The 16088-nt window shown below is 42.8% G+C and overlaps 2 protein-coding genes across 7 annotated transcripts in view; one reads left to right on the top strand and one right to left on the bottom strand.

The window, feature by feature from the left end:
* Positions 1–4522, top strand: part of Luc7l3 (LUC7 like 3 pre-mRNA splicing factor) — a 31344-nt gene extending 26822 nt beyond the window's left edge. For 2 of the 5 annotated variants that reach the window (XR_004945638.1, XM_036195945.1), the window contains 2 exons: positions 2365–2505; positions 2611–4522. Coding sequence is in view for 3 of the 5 variants with exons in the window: in XM_036195945.1 (XP_036051838.1) it covers positions 2365–2505; positions 2611–2801 (332 nt within the window). In the remaining 2 variants the exon portion in view is untranslated. Of the gene's footprint in view, positions 1–2364 lie in introns of all 5 variants that reach the window. The other 3 variants (XM_036195946.1, XM_036195948.1, XR_004945637.1) reach the window with 3 other exon arrangements.
* Positions 4523–9974: 5452 nt separating this feature from the next.
* On the bottom strand, positions 9975–13963 carry Ankrd40cl (ANKRD40 C-terminal like). 2 transcript variants are annotated; one of them, XM_036195455.1, is made up of 4 exons: positions 13927–13963; positions 12309–12380; positions 11013–11188; positions 9975–10118 (listed from the first exon to the last, which is right to left on the bottom strand). In XM_036195455.1, exons 1-4 carry the CDS (start codon positions 13961–13963, stop codon positions 9975–9977), a joined length of 429 nt encoding a protein of 142 aa, XP_036051348.1. The 2 variants fall into 2 exon arrangements, with proteins under 2 accessions (XP_036051348.1, XP_036051349.1); XM_036195456.1 differs by lacking the exon at positions 12309–12380 and having other exon boundaries at positions 11013–11173.
* Between the last annotated feature and the right edge of the window lie 2125 nt (positions 13964–16088).

Below are 16088 nucleotides of genomic sequence, written 5' to 3'. Positions count from 1 at the left end.
ATTAGTTGGGCTGTTTAGCTCTGTGTGGTTTTAAGGATGAGAGAAAGGGCATGTTTCTGATTTCCTCAGTCCTGGTCCCATCCTGTCCTGTTCTGCATGTTTGTTCTGTGGTGCTTTTTTTGTTTTGTTTTTTGAGACAGGGTTTCTCTGTGTAGCTTTGTGCCTTTCCTGGAACTCACTTGGTAGACCAGGCTGGCCGCGAACTCACAGAGATCCGCCTGGCCCTGCCTTCGGAGTGCTGGGATTAAAGGTGTGCGCCACCACCGCCCAGCGTTCTGTGGTACTTTAAGTGACACTGGTGATGTATGTGGCTCTCATGTTTTCTTTTGATAGCTATTTTGTTAGACTTAGGAGTTTTTCGTAGATTGAGTTAGACTCAGTGTATAGCAGTATACAAGGACTGCTTTCTCTCTCTTTTTTTTTTTTTTGGCCTTTGGTCATTTGCGGTAAGGGGCACATGTGCACCTCTCAGCTTTAGCGTTTACCGTTTTTAATTCAGAAATGGCTTCTGGGATTCAAAAGGCATTTAGGGTAAAGGGTTACTGTTTTGTTTGAGAGGGTCTCCTCTTGCCCTCTCTTAGCAAGGCTTTGGCATATTCTCAGAGTGAGATAGCAGTTTTAAGAGTCACCTAGTGTCAAGCGTCATCTTGTGACTCTTGCATCAGATCAGATTAATCACCTATGTTTTGTGAGGCTTTCAACCCTATAGTTCTGCTGTTGCATTGTTGCTCTTGTCCAGTCATGCCACTTAAATAGACACATTTGTGCAATTTCTAGGGAAAGCAAAAATATGTCCTGAATTATTGACCTGTGAATTTAGTAAAACTCTTTTAAGTTTTCTGTTGAGACTTGGGAAAAGAAGGAAGACTGGATACTGAGAAAACTACCAGGCCTATCTTGGTTGGGCATGCTGTCAATAGAGTTTAACTTTCAAAGTGGTGAGTCCATTGACTTTGGAAAGTTCTAGACACTTCTGAGTACAAATAATAGTATTCTGGCCTCTGGGGTCAGGTGTCTGCAATAGCAAGCATTTGATAATGGCAGGTGTGTAAGGCTGTGCACTGCCTCATGCACTGTAATCATAACAGAAGCAGTTTAACTTGACAAATGAGAAGTCATTTCCCTCACATAGCTACCTAGGTGCTCTCTTTGTTCAGAGAGTTTCCATTTAATCCGTAACTCTAAAATGCACCACACATTATGGGTATCCCTAGGACTATTAAGATCTGCCATATTTATATAGGCCAGAAGATAAGATTTTTGGACTACTAGTCCTCTACGGGGCAACAAGACGACTCTTCCTTCTTGAAGCTTCCTGTGCACCGGAGAAGCCCATAAGGCACAAAGGGAGGACTTTCCCTCAAGGTCAGTTAGAGCACAGTTCCCACAAGTGGACAGAAGGACATGAAGCAGGTCTCAGGGTTAACTGCAGACATCGCTCTGCTTGTTTCACAGATAGATGTTGGACCGAATCACACTCCTTTACATAAAAGGGCGAGTTTCTAACACTGTGTTTGCATTTCCGTCCTTGGTGCTGCGTCTGTAATGGCGGTCCATGTAGAGTTCCTCTCTTTAGACATCTTCCCATCATGATCTACTAGACTAGTTATTCCTAGTTTTAAGGGGGAAAACAGCTTTTATGGAAGGTGTCTAATTTAACATTTTCTGTAGAGTCTGATTCTTAGGGGAGTACTTAGAACTGGAAGGCAGCTTGTGCTACCTCACCTTAGCCTGGGGCTCACCTTTCCAACACAACAGTAGGGGAAGTCGCAAACTACTTTTTTGTAACTGAATTGGTTTTAATTTTTCCTTAAGGGGAAAAAAAAAAAAACTTAGTTATCTTTACATCTAGTGAAAACAGAAGTCTGGAATCTTGGATTTTTAAGATCCCATTTTCTTATTGGGTAATGCCCCTCTTGGATATTTAAATAATCATATATTTTTTAAAATAAAACATATCGTTGAATAAACATGTCAATTCAGTGTTAATTTTTTTCTGATTACCATTTTGCCCTTGCAGCTTAATTAACTTCATGCTAACAGCTTTGTGAACTGTCTTTTATGCCTTCCCTGTTGCCTTTGTGTATTCTTTATCTAGAATGAAGTGTCCTGAAGTTTTCGGTTCTGAGGTGAACTTAGCAGCTGTTCACAAGTTTGAGAAAATTTGCTGTTTTACCTTGTTCCCTTTCAGTCCTCTTCTCGGCCTTTCCTGTAAACCACAAACAACATCCTGGTGATTCCGAAAACTTTCTTACAGGCTGTGGGAAATGGATCTGTTCTTCTCTGTTGTTTCCCTTTTTAAAGAGTAATGCATTTGTTGTATTTTACTCTAAACTCCATGGTCAATGTCTTCTTTTATGGCAGAAAAGAGGGGATCTGATGATAAAAAAAGTAGTGTGAAGTCCAGTAGTCGAGAAAAACAGAGCGAAGACCCAAACGCTGATTCGAAGGAAAGTGAGACTAAGAATGAGGTCAATGGGACCAGTGAAGACATTAAATCTGAAGGTGACACTCAGTCCAATTAAAACTGATCTGATAAGACCTCAGATCAGACAGAGGTAAGTGTAGTGTTTCTCTCTTTGATTAGGGCTTTTTGTTACTGTTTGACAGTGCAGCGTAAGTATGCACAGATGAAGATGGATCTAAGCCGAGTAAGAAGACTTACAAAAGCCTCTTCTGAAGGAAAAGACAGTGTAGTCCTGCAAAACATTTTGAGGTACATTGTTTTGTCTCAGCTATTTTGTAGCAGACTCGTGCCCCCATTAGTGTGCCTCTTTGGAAATTATTGTCCACGTATGTAATATAGTCGCCATTGAAAGTTAATTATCCTTTTTTTTTTAGGGATTTTGCTGTCATTTCTTTTTTTTTTTTTTTTTTTTAAATAAAAAGGTTGAACTGTTTTTGTTTTTGTTTTTTTCTTTTTGGTATTAAGTCCATCTTGTGTTGGTACATTGGCAGAGACATATGCTGTAAAAATTTAACTATTTCTGAGGCACATGTTGGACTACTTTGTTTTAATTAAACTGCTAGTATTTCTTTGTCAAGGATGTTTCTAGTTTTTTGCTTTATTGCCTTGCATTCTAATGCAGTTTGTTCTGTAACTCGAGAGCCAGTAGCATTGGATTGATGGAAGTGTAGGGTTTATGAATTATTGCAGCTGACTACCATACCTCACACAGCGTTGGTGTTGTGAGCGGCCCATGAAAAGCCAAATTAGAAATCAAGGATTCAGTCAAACTAAGCAGGTACTCATGCCAGGTACTCCTTTCTCTACCCACATCCGTGTTTGAATGCTATTGCCTGTGACCTTTACGCTTAACTGTTGTGTATCCTTTTGTTCTTTACAAGAAGCACAGAGGGGTTTTTTTGTGTATTGCGTGAAATCTTACAAATCATATGTTAACAGAATGGAATTTTTTTTCAACTGTGTGTAGGGATGCAGTGGTGCCCAGAATTAGATATCTTTAAAGAATTTTAAATACAATAAACACCTCATATTATCCGCCTTGTTACATTCAGTGCAATTCTCAAGTCTTTAAGAGGTATGTGTTTAACATTTCCTACTGTGTAGGAGAATTTGCAGTCAGCCATAGTATAGCGGAGTAGTCACTGGCTGAGACATTGAAAGCAACAGCATCTAGCAAGGACAGACTTTGGATCAGTGACATGAAGATCTGATTGATTATCAGATGAGGTTGGGTTCGTAAAGAACTGTTTAAAAGCTAGGTTTTATAGGTGTTCTTAAAACCTCTAACTATAATCTTCGGGCTAGTGGCGTGGGATGAAATAATCCTAATGAAAGGAAGTACCAATTAGTTGATCTGTTGGTGGCATTCCTGTTTTAGAAAAGCAGCGTAGTTATGTCTGTGTGAACCATTCACACATAGGCAGCATACATGGGCACATGGCTCTAAGAACCACATTGATGCCTTGATGTAAAAACAATACAGACATTTCAAATACACACGTGTCATGATTAGCAGTTAGCGACCGGGCCAACACTTAGTAATAAAATTTTACCTTTTATATGCTGTCTAATTATCAATTTTCCCCACATTTTGCATTGTAGGACTACTGTTGAAGATTTTTTGAAGAATACTGAAAACGGCATAAAGTGAAGATCGACATTAAAATGAGGTGAAAGAAAGCTCTAGTGGCATAGAAAAGTATAAAGCTCAGTTAGTTATTTGTTTTTTTTATTATTATTATTATTAAAAATTAATTCAGGACTGTTGTGACCTACCAGATTTCAGAAAATGTGTTATTAGCACATATGCCACTTTGAAAACTTAGGTCCTGTATCATATTTTTTTCTTTAAGACTTTTTAAGAAATATTACCTAAACATGTGGCTTGCTCAGTGTTTAATTGCAAGTTTTCAGTCTGGGACTTTGAAAACAGGCTTAAACGTTAGTATTCGTGTGAAGCAGACTGAGTGGGATTCCATTTTTACACTTCTGCTATAATACTTAGCCTTTGGATTTAGAAGTGACAATAAAGTATCTCTGACTTTCTGTTACAGAGTTGATTGTCTGTGTCATTGAAAGGTTTAGTACTGCTCTTTTTCTAATAAAGCTGTTGACTCCAGTCTAGTCCCTTGTTTTCAAATACGAGGCACACTATTCCTGCAAGTGTCAGGGAACAGTTTTTCTAACTCGTCCTGTTGAAGGGTAATTTTTATAGAATTTCCCATTTGATGTTTTAATGGTGCTTCAATTTTGGGTGGTTATGAATAAATCTGGATTTGCTTTTAATAGCAAAGGTGTACAGTGAACTAGAATATATTTTTACACCATGAGAGGTTTCTTTAGCAGCGAAAGGTTCTGAATAACCTTACAAACTGTCTTCCTCTGTCAAACTATGAAACAATGTAGGCAAACATTCAGAAACTTCAGCTAGGTTTTTCCCTTTAAATCCTATACCAAAAATTTCTTTTAACCCAGTCTTACCATTTATAAATGTATATATTTCTGTGTAGTATATATAACAAGGATATTTGAAAAACAAAGCAGGTGATAATTTCACATGGAAGTAGCAGCCTGTTTATACTAGCTCCATCGACTGTATAAAGTCTTATCCCCAAGTACATATGTTTATATATATCATAGCAGTGCCTGTGACCTACAGCTTTTCAATACTAACATCAGTTTATAGGTAAAGAAAGAGCAGAAGGCTCATCTGGGAAATGGCGTCATGTTGACCAGTGTTAGAGCATGGAGACTGGGTCTTGGCCTTTCCTCACTGTTGTACTACTGTGCTCCTCCTAGTGTGTATTATGGGTCATTACAGAATTGATTAAGTAAAATTAACTCTACCAAACTTGGACAAATCATGAAGCCATCACTTCTAGAGACACTATATGAGAAATGTTCATGAGGACAGAGCCCTCTTGGCTTCCCCAGCTGATCTAGAGATATAACAGTTGGTGGGGAGGCTGTTTCTGAATTTGTGGGAGGTTACGGCAGGTGTAATGAAGGCAGTTGTCAACAACAGTCTGGCAGATGGAAAGTCACCAGACTCTAAGCTCTGCTTTGTGTAGCATGTAGTTTGATGACATTGTTGTATTAAGAACACAATGTAAGAAATCTGCTCAACACTGACTGCTCTTCCAGAGGTCCTGAGTTCAATTCCCAGCAACCACATGGTGGCTCACAACCATCTGTAATGAGATCTGGCGCCCTCTTCTGGCCTGCAGGCATACGTGCTGTATACATAATAAATAAATAAATCAAAAAAAAAAAAAAAGAAATCTGCTCAAGTACTTAAATGCCAGATTGCTTTCTCCTGCCTCATCTAGACTAACAGTAAATTGAAATGAGTACAGCAATGGGCTCCTGTGAATACTTAGATCTATTGATGCAGATCTAAGATTGGAGAAGACTCGATCATTGGTGTCTGGTGTAGAAACTAGGAATTAACTTACTAGAAGAAACAGTTCTGTTGTGTAGACCAAATAGCTGTCTCTGTCATTTGGTGTGTGTGAGAGAGTATTGTGAATGTGTCATGTCTTTTTTGGAGAGCTAATTTTAATCCAATTACTGTGTAATTTTGAAATCAGAGCAAGCAGTTGTTAATCTTTTAAAAGTGCTTTTTATTTTGGAATTTTTTACCTCATGAAAGTATAAGAGTATAATCAATCTCCTTTAAGTCTCGTAGCTATAGCTAGTTCCTGTATGTGTGCATGTGTCTTTGTGTGGGGGGTAGGGTGGGGTGCACAAGTGTGTGTGCGTGTGTGCGCGTGCATGTCTACTTCTGTGTATTCTTAAGCGAGTCTCAGTTATGCTGTTAACTTGTCTCTGAAGGAGGAGGTTCCCCAAATAGCTCATTGTAAAATCTGATGAGCTTTTCCTCTGTAGTTCTCAGACTGATAGCCCTTTACCTTGTAAATCTCCAGAGGGCAGAGGACGAGCGTCTCCTAGAGTGTAGACAGACTAGACGGACGGCCTCTGCAGCAGATCCCAGCTACCACTGTTGTACCTATGTAATCATGAGCTGTTAAGTTGTTGATGCTGTTCAGCTGAGACAGTTTCTTCTAGAGCTTTTCATGCCTTGAATGCAGCTGGTGTCACAGGAGGACCAAAGGTCATTCCAGAGTCTAAGAACATACATGGCTCATATAACCTTTAAGCTGAGCCATCTAATTGAAGACTTTAGGGATGTATAAACTGAACATTTTGTAGTGAAGTTTTTTGAGTTAACATCTGTTACTTTTTTAAAGATGCATAGATGCATTGTAGATGAGTGTTATGAGTATGCCTAACTTGTTATGTGCACGAAACCGTCTATGGGTGACACTTCATTCAGGGTTGAGTTTTAAGCTTGTGTTTTCGACTGGTTTTTATTTGCTTGTGAAAGGACCCAGGATGACTATGCATTTTAACTTGTTTGATAACTGCAATTGTAATGCTTATTCTTGGTTTAAAAGCTACAGTCGAAGTGTTCAGTAATCTGTGTCTTCCTTTGCTCCTGCCTGTCTGCTCCCCTTAAGAGTTCCCAATGTTGCCTATTTTAAGCACTTGGGTGGGGCAAGAAGTAGGAGATGGGGAATACACAATATATATATCTTTTTATATATGATGGTGTCCATCATATGTTCTGAATTTGCCATTTTCAGTTACTATATTTGGAAACATTTATTTGAGATGTAGGATACAGCACTTTGAAGTTAATCATGTTGCTTTTAAAGAGTGTTTTAAGTTAGTTAAAACAGGGTAAATGGCATTTTCATTGTGTCAGAATTATGGATTTTCTATTAAATGCATTTCCAGAGTTTCATAGTTGATCTATTTCTTCCCCTTAGCCATACCAAGTAGATCAGTTGTCTATCAACAGGTTGTTTAGGAGCAACTTTGCAAACAGTGTGGCACAGCTAAGTGCTATATTCAGCCCTAGGTACATACTCTTGAAAAACTCTTAAATGTTGCCAGGAGATGGATGAACAAATGTTTTAATGTCATCTTGTGTAATGAAGAAAAGAAAACCCAAACCAACAAAACCCTGGGAAGATCCCATCAGCACTTGTGTTGGATAACTAGTGTGACACATCCCCACCACGGAATTCACAGGCGTGAACATGAACTTTGACTCCACATGTGACCATGGATGACGCAAGATGTAATAATATCCCCAAAAAGCAAGCCACAGGAGGATCTATTCATTATGGTTCACTTCGGTAAAGGTCAAACCAGGCTGTTAAAAGTACATTGAGAAATGAAAGAAATGTCAAGCAGTTGACATACAGATCAGTTAGTGGCTCCTTTGAGAATGACCTTGGAGGGCAAAAGGGTTGTCTCAAGCTGGGTGGGCTCTTTTCTTTTTGAATTGTATGTTTGTGTGCTTTTGTGTATTTGCTCTTTCTTAATAAAAATTTTTTAAGTGGGAAAGGTTTTGGTGTAGGTAGTGACTAATAAACAACTAAATTAACCTTAATGCATGGCAGATTTGAAAAGGCACACTTTCTCCTTTCATTCTTTAAATGGTCTCACTGTGTAGCCCAAGGTAGCTTGGAAATTGGAAATCTTTTTCCCAACTGCTTAGGTTATAAGTACACCAACGTACTTACACTACTCACAAGGCATGCACACAATGTGTGATATCTTTTCTTTCATCTAGATGGCATCTAGGGAATGACTGCTTCTATCCTAAGGAGCTGTCCAAGGAAGGGTTAAGTACCAGGAAGTATTAGCAAAAATGTTGACTCTGTAGATCAGGCTGGCCTCAAACTCATAGAGATCTGTCCACCTCTGCTTCCAGAGTGTTAGGATTAGAAAAGGTGTGCACCACCATTGCCTGGCATGCTGAAGATCTTAGTAATGGGGTGGGTCAGTGAAGAGAACAGGAGCAGCGCCCCCTGTCCCCCGCCCCTTGCCTCTTGCTGTCTCTGTGTGAGCTGCACCTAGACTACTACCACAAGCACAGCACAAAAGGAGGTGCATTACTCACCAGTCTCTGTCACTGTAAACAAACGGGTGTGCGTCAGGGAGTCCAGAGTGTTGAAGTTATTGTAGCCCATACATGTTCTGGGGCTGCTTAGTCTTAGTCTGCTGCATGGTTCATACCACTTAAAACTGTGGGAGGTTATTAGTGGGGTTCTTTGCTGTTGTTTTTGGGGGAGGGAGACAGGGTTTCTCTGTGTAGTTTTGGTGCCTGTTCTGAATCTCACTGTAGACCAGGCTGGCCTGGCCCCGAACTCCTGGCTCTGCCTCACTGTACTGGGATTAAAGGTGTGCACCACTGCTGCCCCTTTCCTGTTGTTTTTATACTCAAGATACAAAGTAAAACTTAATTGTACTTCCTCTTGAAACTCTCAAGTTTTGTTTTAGGACTTAAAAGGGCCTTGAATCTGTAATTCCAGCACATGAGAGGTTCAGGGTCATCCCTCAGCCACACTGGAAGTCTAAAGCCCCCTGGGCTACTAGAGCCCCTTGTGTGTGCCCCCCATTTTGTTTGTAGTGGAGTGTGCTTATTAACTTAGAGCAGAATTTGCTCTGTAGCCTTGTGGTTGAATTACTGTTCACACTGTAGCCACTGGAGAACACCTCCATAGGTTCTGCCCTTAGGATAGACCCTCCTGACAAATTTGACATGTTTCAATTAAAATTTATTCTAAACAAATTATTATTTAAACAGGTCTCGGTGTTCTGCTCATGGTGATTTCCAGCTGTTAACCAATATCACGCCCCTGTTAACTTTTCCTTATTACTGAAAGTGAAACACAGGAGCTGTCTGTCACCTGAGGCTCCTTCCTGTCCAGTCAGTCGGTCGTTACTGGGTCCTGGAGCTGGAACACTTCCAAATTAGAGTTCTGGTAGCATGCACATCACCTTGTAAGCCCTATTCATTCCTTCAGTAGCTGGGTGGTGCCCACTCTGCCTTTCCCTTCCCTCAAATCTCAGCTGCTGGGAAGTCAGTGATGAGGAAACTGCTCTCTGAGCTGGGAATACAAATGGAATGTGTGGGTCTGTGAGGAGCCTTGGTGTTTTATTTAAACTCATTTCATAAAGATCAGAGGTGATTTGATATTTGAGGAGAAATGGCTATGTAAAGAGGAATGGGTAAGTGAATGTGGGCAAGTTACAGCCATCTAAGACATGCCAGAAGTGGACTTCAGAAGACTAGCTGGGGATATGACAACCACCAACCTTTTAGTTAAGCTAGTGAAGCCACCACCCACTACAGTGGTGTGAGCTGTCTTCACAAGTTGTCTCAGCCAGGAGAAGTTAGTTGTTTACTCAGACCCTAAGTCATTCCATTTGATAGGTAAGTGGGGCTGGGCATATATGCAGCTCAGTAATAGAGTGTCAGTATTGGGGTACATGGCACCTCAAAATCAGCTTGGCCTCTCATGGGTACTGTAGCTGTGTTTGTCAAACAATTCCTGCTCAGAGAGGTCGGAAATGAGGAAAGTTTCCAGAGCTCAAATGTGTTAGCTGATTGTCACACAGGTCCAGGCTCGTTGATCCTTCTCTCATGGAGCTAGTAAGTCATTTTTGCAGCTTCACTGTTGTAGCAGGGTCTCCCAGTAAAAGGTGACGCAGTGCGCTGAGTCCATTCAGAGTTTCCAGCCTTCACCAAGAGTTCTAGCTCCTGAAAGTTTTGGAGTCTTTGAATGTCTCTGTCCTGAAAGTTGAGGAGAGACTTAAGTGATTCTGGAGTACTATGTGAAGTCACCAGATAAGTGACATGGGCCATTTCAGGGCCTTTGTCCTCATGAGGAATTGTTAGCAGTTGGTTTATTTTTAAAATTTTAGTTTTTGAGACAGGGGCTCTCCATGTAGTCTAGCTGGCTTAGAACGCAGATTCATCTGCCTCTGCTCCAAATGCTGGGATTATCAAGGTGTGTGCTCTTAAGCCCAGTTCAAACTTATTTTTCCTATAAAAGCTGTCTGGAAACTACGATTACCTTGTGACTTAGTGGTAGTTTACAAAGAATACATCAATAAGATAGCAACAAAAATTGTCAGGCTTTTTTGGGGGGGGGGGTCCTGGAATTCATAATGTAGCCCAGGCTGGCCTTACAGAGGTCCGCCTGCCTCTGCCTCCCAAGTGCTAGGGATTAAAGGCATGCATCATCACATCCAGCTGGGGAAAAAAAAGATTCTTAAGGAATGAAATTTGGTGATAAAACTTGAGATCTGCATTTTCAGCCTGTAAAAAAAATTCAAAGAAACATCATTTCTGGGGATTGCAAAGGTGGACCTTCCCTAAGCAGTAAGGGCGGACCACGTTCCAGTTTGAGGACAATGCTGTCTATTATCAGCCAGTCAGTGTTGCAGAGATTGGCAGAGCTAAATATAAAAGTCTTAAATTGGGGTGTCGCTTGTCACTCAGGTGTTTAAGTGTCTGAACTAGATTTGTGGAACCAGTAGAAGTGTGACTGGGGGTGGCCAAGCTACCGTGTGGCTCTCCTATAGGCAGCATTGAACTTGGTGCTTGGTACATGAAAACTAAACAATTGGCTTTGTGTGACATCATTTACCCATAGAATTATGTACTTGGTGGTGTGTGGCGTACCTTTCTAAGCAGTGTGTTCGGCAGCTTCCTCAACTTGTCCACTTGTTCTGGGTGGACCCCCAGTTCACAGCAGCTCACTCGTAGTAGGTTCTGATAACTCAGCTCTTGTCTGTGCAGTTCAATTTCAATGAAGTCATTTTCCTTGGAGTTGTGAATTCTTACTTTAAGCACCAGCTCTGATCACCCATAAATTCAAACATAGGTTTTTAGATAAATACCCATTTTAAAGATTGTTCGGGGTTGGGGATTTACCTCAGTGGTAGAGCGCTTGCTTAGCAAGCACAAGGCCCTGGGTTCGGTCCTTAACTCCCGAAAGAAAAAGGGGGAGGGGAGGAAGGAAGAAAGATTGTTCACATGATCAGTCACAACAGCAAAGATGACCCTAAAAACCTTGGAGCTTTTCGAGCTGGGACTTTAGTGTGTTGGGCGGACCTGAGTTGTGTGCCTCTGTCAGATCTACTGCAGACAGAAAGCTTGAATTTTGAAAAAAGATTTAAGTGTTTGCTTGAATACCATGTGTGTGCAGGTGCCTGAGGCCGAAGCATGCTGGCTCTGAGGCTGGATACAGGCAGCTGTGAGCTAGCAGATGAGAACCTAACTGGGTTCCTGGAAGAGCAGCATGCAGCTTACTGTGCCATCTCCAGCCCCTGTTTATCCTTGGAAGCAGGTCCAAGGATACAGCCCAGACAGACCTTAAAGTCCTGCTTCAGCCTTACAAGTGCTAGAATTGCAGGCATGCATACCACACTTAGCTACTTCCTTTCTTGTGGTTGGGGAATCTGGAGCATTAAGTACATGTAGGGTAAGCAGTCTACCCTGAGCTTATATTTTCAGCCCGTAGGAAGAGATTTAAAATATGCACTGTAGGGCTGGAGAGATGCCTCGGTGGTTAAGAGCACTGGCTGCTGCTCCAGAGGACCTGGGTTCTATTCTTAGCACCCACATGCAGCTGACAACTATCTGACTCCAGTCCCAGGTGATCCAGTGCCCTCTTCTGGTTGCTGAGGGCACCAGGTACACACATGGTGCAGATACACATGTAGAAAGAGCACCCGTACATATAAAAGTAAAATATGCAGTGGGTATGTGAATGCATTGGCAATGTGTAGCAATCGTGGTACTTAGTTGGCCATTTGAGAAATTACTAGGAAATATGTGCCAATCATGGTATGATTATTATGGCATCCCTTAAGAGCTAGGATGAGTCTTGTCAACTTACTATCTAAAGGACAATATGAACTAGAACCCCACTGGGTTGACCACATGGTGAGCACAGCTCTACAACATGGACCTTACCTGCACCCATGGTGTCAGCTTTGCCGTCACATGCGTCAGTTGGCAAGTGTGGATTCATGTCTTGACTTTGACCTGGCAGAATATTGGGAAAGAGATGGACTGAGAAGCAGCAGTAGCCAGCATTTGCCTCCACTTCCTGCTTCCCACAGCCCTTTCATGGGCAGGCCAGGGAAGGATAGTAGTTAATTTTAATCTTAATAATAAAGTTTATTTTATTTCCAGGTGGGGCATGCCACAGTGCGTGTGTGAAAGGTCAAAGCGAACCTTTAAGTGGGCTCTGAGGGTTGGACTCAGTCTTAGTCTTGTGTGGCAAGTAGCCATCCCATAGGCCCTAGTTTTGATCTTGAGTGATTTTTCTTAATTACTAGCCAAATCATGAAAGGAAGCCAATTCTGTATTTTAAAGTGGTGCCTAACCTGGGAAAGAAATATTTATAATCTATGCCCTTAACTTTTTGCTGGTATTTTTAGTATGCAATGTTTTGTGTTTCTTGCTCTCTAGCAAAGCTGTATAATAGAAAGGAAAGACGTGCTAGAAATCTTGCTTAGAGGCAGGCAGATCGCTGAGTTTGGGGATGGCCAGGGCTACACAGAGAGACCCTGTCTCAAAAAACCACCACCAACAACAAAAACACTTGAAAGAACTGGGGGTGGGGTGGGGTGGGGTGGTGCAGTGCACATCTTTAATCCCAGCACTTAAGAGTTAGAGGCATGTGGATCTCTGAGTTTGAGGGCCAGTCTGGTCTACAGAGAGTTCCAGAACAGTCAGTGTTACACAAGGAAACCCTGTTTTAAAAATCCTTGAAAGGCTGAAGAAATTGCTCGGTGGTACAGCACTTCCCTGTCATGCCTGAGTCCCTAGGTTCAGTCCCCACCACAGAGCAACAATGAAACTCTGAAGACATGAGTAAATCTTGCAGTGATGCCCAGGTGAGGTAAAGGCAGAGCACAGTAGTTAACAGTGAGGAAGTGGAAATGAGTAATTTCAGGCCAACAGCTATAGAACACTAAATCTGAAGCCTTGGGTCTTTCCAAACGCAAACTCCAAACTTGTACAGCAGTGTCAAATACTCCCAGCAAAGAAACTGCCCTGCCCAGCACAGCCTCCTCACACAGCAGTAATGTCCCTTTCTTCAGCACACAGGTTTTGTCTGTCCTTCCAACCTCAGCCATGGAGGTGACTCAGCCCTGTGTCCCTGAGGCTGAGGCTTCTGTCTGAAAGCAGCATCGCAGACACCAGTTTGTAAGTGGACTGTGCTAACTCATCCAGGAACTTTCCCAAGTCTAATTGGAAGGGGACAAATTCAGGCCTGAGTTCATCCTTTGACACAAGTTCTGACACTTTGGACAAGGTAGGGAACCTCTCAGCCTATTTTCTAATCAGGAAAAAGGCTAAGAAGCCCTACCTTGTGGGGTGGGGAGAAGAAAAAGATGCTCAGAAGGCTCTCTTAATCAGATAGTGCTAGCTGCAGCTTGCATTTGTATAGCTGGTGCAGGGACAGAACCCTTTCACTTCTCTGCTCATGACTGGCCCACTGCCTACAGCACTAGCCACCGCCTTCTGAATCCTGCCTCTGCCACTATTCCCCTGAGGACTGTTGGGAACAGGATCCGCTCACCTGCCAGCTTCTTGATGTCCTGTTCAGGCTCCTCCATGACAGATGAGTGGTTCCTCTCAAGCTAGGTGTAAGCTCCCAACCAAAGAAGTGTTCCCTAGCGTCTCAACATAAGAATGGGGAGTGAGGTAGTGTGTTCGTCTGTCACCGGCCTTGTAAAATGGGCACCGTCATGTTTATTGCTAAGTACACAGACTTAGGTGTGCCATGTGACTTGTATAGCAGGCTGCAAGTAAGTGCAGGAGAGGCTGAAGTTCAGGCTTCACCCTCACTCCTAGGCTGTGACTCCTGGATACAACGCAGAGGAATAATGGGTAGGTGGCAATGGAGTCCTTAGCTCTGGCCTGAGTACCAGGGACCAGCCAGCACCCTAGAACTAGAGTCAAGCTTCCCTTGGAAAAGATTTGTGGATCTATATCAGGGGTAAGAAATGTCAAACCCTTGGTTCCTGGGAGTGAATATCCCCTCTCTTCCAGCCTGTCCCTCAGTTGCTATGCATGGCTGGAAAGAAGCCATATCTGGGCAGGCTGTCTTGTGAATGTGATCCCTTGATTGCAAGCATCCAAATGCAAGAGGTGGGCTGGGCCAGGAGACTTGGTGAAGGGTGGGTGCGGCTGGGCAAAGTCCCCAGTGAGGCTGCTGTACCAAGTTCTCAAAAGCAAGCTTTGAAGCAGGAGGAGGGTGGACTGAGACCATATGTATGGGTTAACATCCCTGTAACAGAAGATAGCAAATGGACAGTCCATCCAGTGAGTTGAGTGGTCTTCAGCCTCCAAACACCAGAGGATCCTAGAGATCACATGCTATGCATACCTACTGCAGGAAACCAGCTGCCTGGCCAGCCACCCTACCAGGAGACCGAGTTAGGTGGTTTTCAGGGGTGCCAATAGGCACTGGGATGGTTAAAGTCCTCTGATTGTAATACACAGCTATGGTTGAAAATCATTGATTTAGCCAAATTGCTTAAGGAGCAAATGAGGGAAATTTTGGTCCAAGGAAACGAAATGCTTACTGACAGTCATGTGGCCAGCTAGGCACAGGCTGGCAATAGACTTGGGTGGCATGGCTGCCTCCCCACCATGCTGATGATGTCTTCCTGTGAGGAATGGAGGAAGGTAGGAGTGTCGGACAGGAGGAGGTAGGTCTGCCTAGCCTGACCTGAGCATGGATATGGAAATGTACTTTGGCCTGCTGGGCTACCAGGGTGTGGTGAGCCATAAACAGGCATCCTGAATCGCCCCACCTGTTGGGACAGGCTCAGGGACAGGAGCTGCAGCTGGTACGCTGAGGGAAGCCTCTGTCACATTCCCATCACATGCTGCTGTGTCAGCTCATTCGCTCAGTGGGGATGTGTGCACTCAGTCACCCAGCAGCACCCATTTCTTTCCTGTCACATCCCCACCTGCCTTGATTTGAAATCTGCCTTGACTGTACTGTTCCCCTGTGTCTTATTTGCCCATTGGTGTCTTGTGTAACTCGTGATAAGACATCACCGGTTTAATTATAGAGGGTTGTACTGTATTTTCCACAGCCAGAAGAGCTAAACGCCCTTCATAGTTTATTTTCCAACATTTTTTTCCTAACCATGGTTACAGGGTTTTTTGTTTTGTTTTGTTCCTTATACATTTTTCTTTTAAAAGTGTACTAAGGACAGGTAAGACGGATCAGTAGGTAAAAGAGCCACCAAGTCTGACAACCTGAGTTGAATTTCCTGAACCCAACTGAGGATGAAAGAGCACCAACTCCATATGCAAGCGTTACCACTGAGCTACACTTCCAGCCAGGAGACAGTTCTTTACGGGTCTTCACGTGCATTTTGACAGAGCGCAGATAGTGGTTGCCTTTTTCCCATACTGGTCTTTCTTTTTCTTTTCTTCCGGAGACAGGGTTTCTCTGTGTAGCTTTGTGCCTTTTCTGGAACTCGCTTTGGAGATCAGGCTGGCCTCAAACTCACAGAGATCCACCTGCTTCTGCCTCCCAAGTGCTGGGATTAAAGGCAAGTGCCACCACCGCCTGGCCTTTTTCTTTTTCTTTTTCCCAAGACAGGATTTCTCTCTGTTGCCTTGGCTGTCCTGGAATTTGCTCTCTTGACCAGGCTGGCCTCAAACTCAGAGATCTGCCTGCTTCTCCTCTGTCTCCTGAGTGCTGGGATCAAAGGTGTGCGC

The sequence above is a fragment of the Onychomys torridus genome, chromosome 8 (assembly GCF_903995425.1).
Source record: "Onychomys torridus chromosome 8, mOncTor1.1, whole genome shotgun sequence".
Lineage (NCBI taxonomy): Eukaryota > Metazoa > Chordata > Mammalia > Rodentia > Cricetidae > Onychomys > Onychomys torridus.
The sequence above is the reverse complement of the archived record's forward strand: the minus strand, read 5'-3'. Positions and strand labels throughout refer to the sequence as shown.

What these genes read in the sequence shown, in the direction of transcription:
- Ankrd40cl (XM_036195455.1), bottom strand. Translation starts at nt 13,963, where the DNA reads ATGGAGGAGCCTGAACAGGACATCAAGAAGCTGGCAG. An exon ending in GGACATCAAGAAGCTGGCAG is followed by an intron (nt 12,381 to 13,926) that starts GTGAGCGGATCC and finishes ATATTCTGCCAG; the next exon opens with GTCAAAGTCAAGACATGAAT. An exon ending in CGAACACACTGCTTAGAAAG is followed by an intron (nt 10,119 to 11,012) that starts GTACGCCACACA and finishes CTCAACTTTCAG; the next exon opens with GACAGAGACATTCAAAGACT.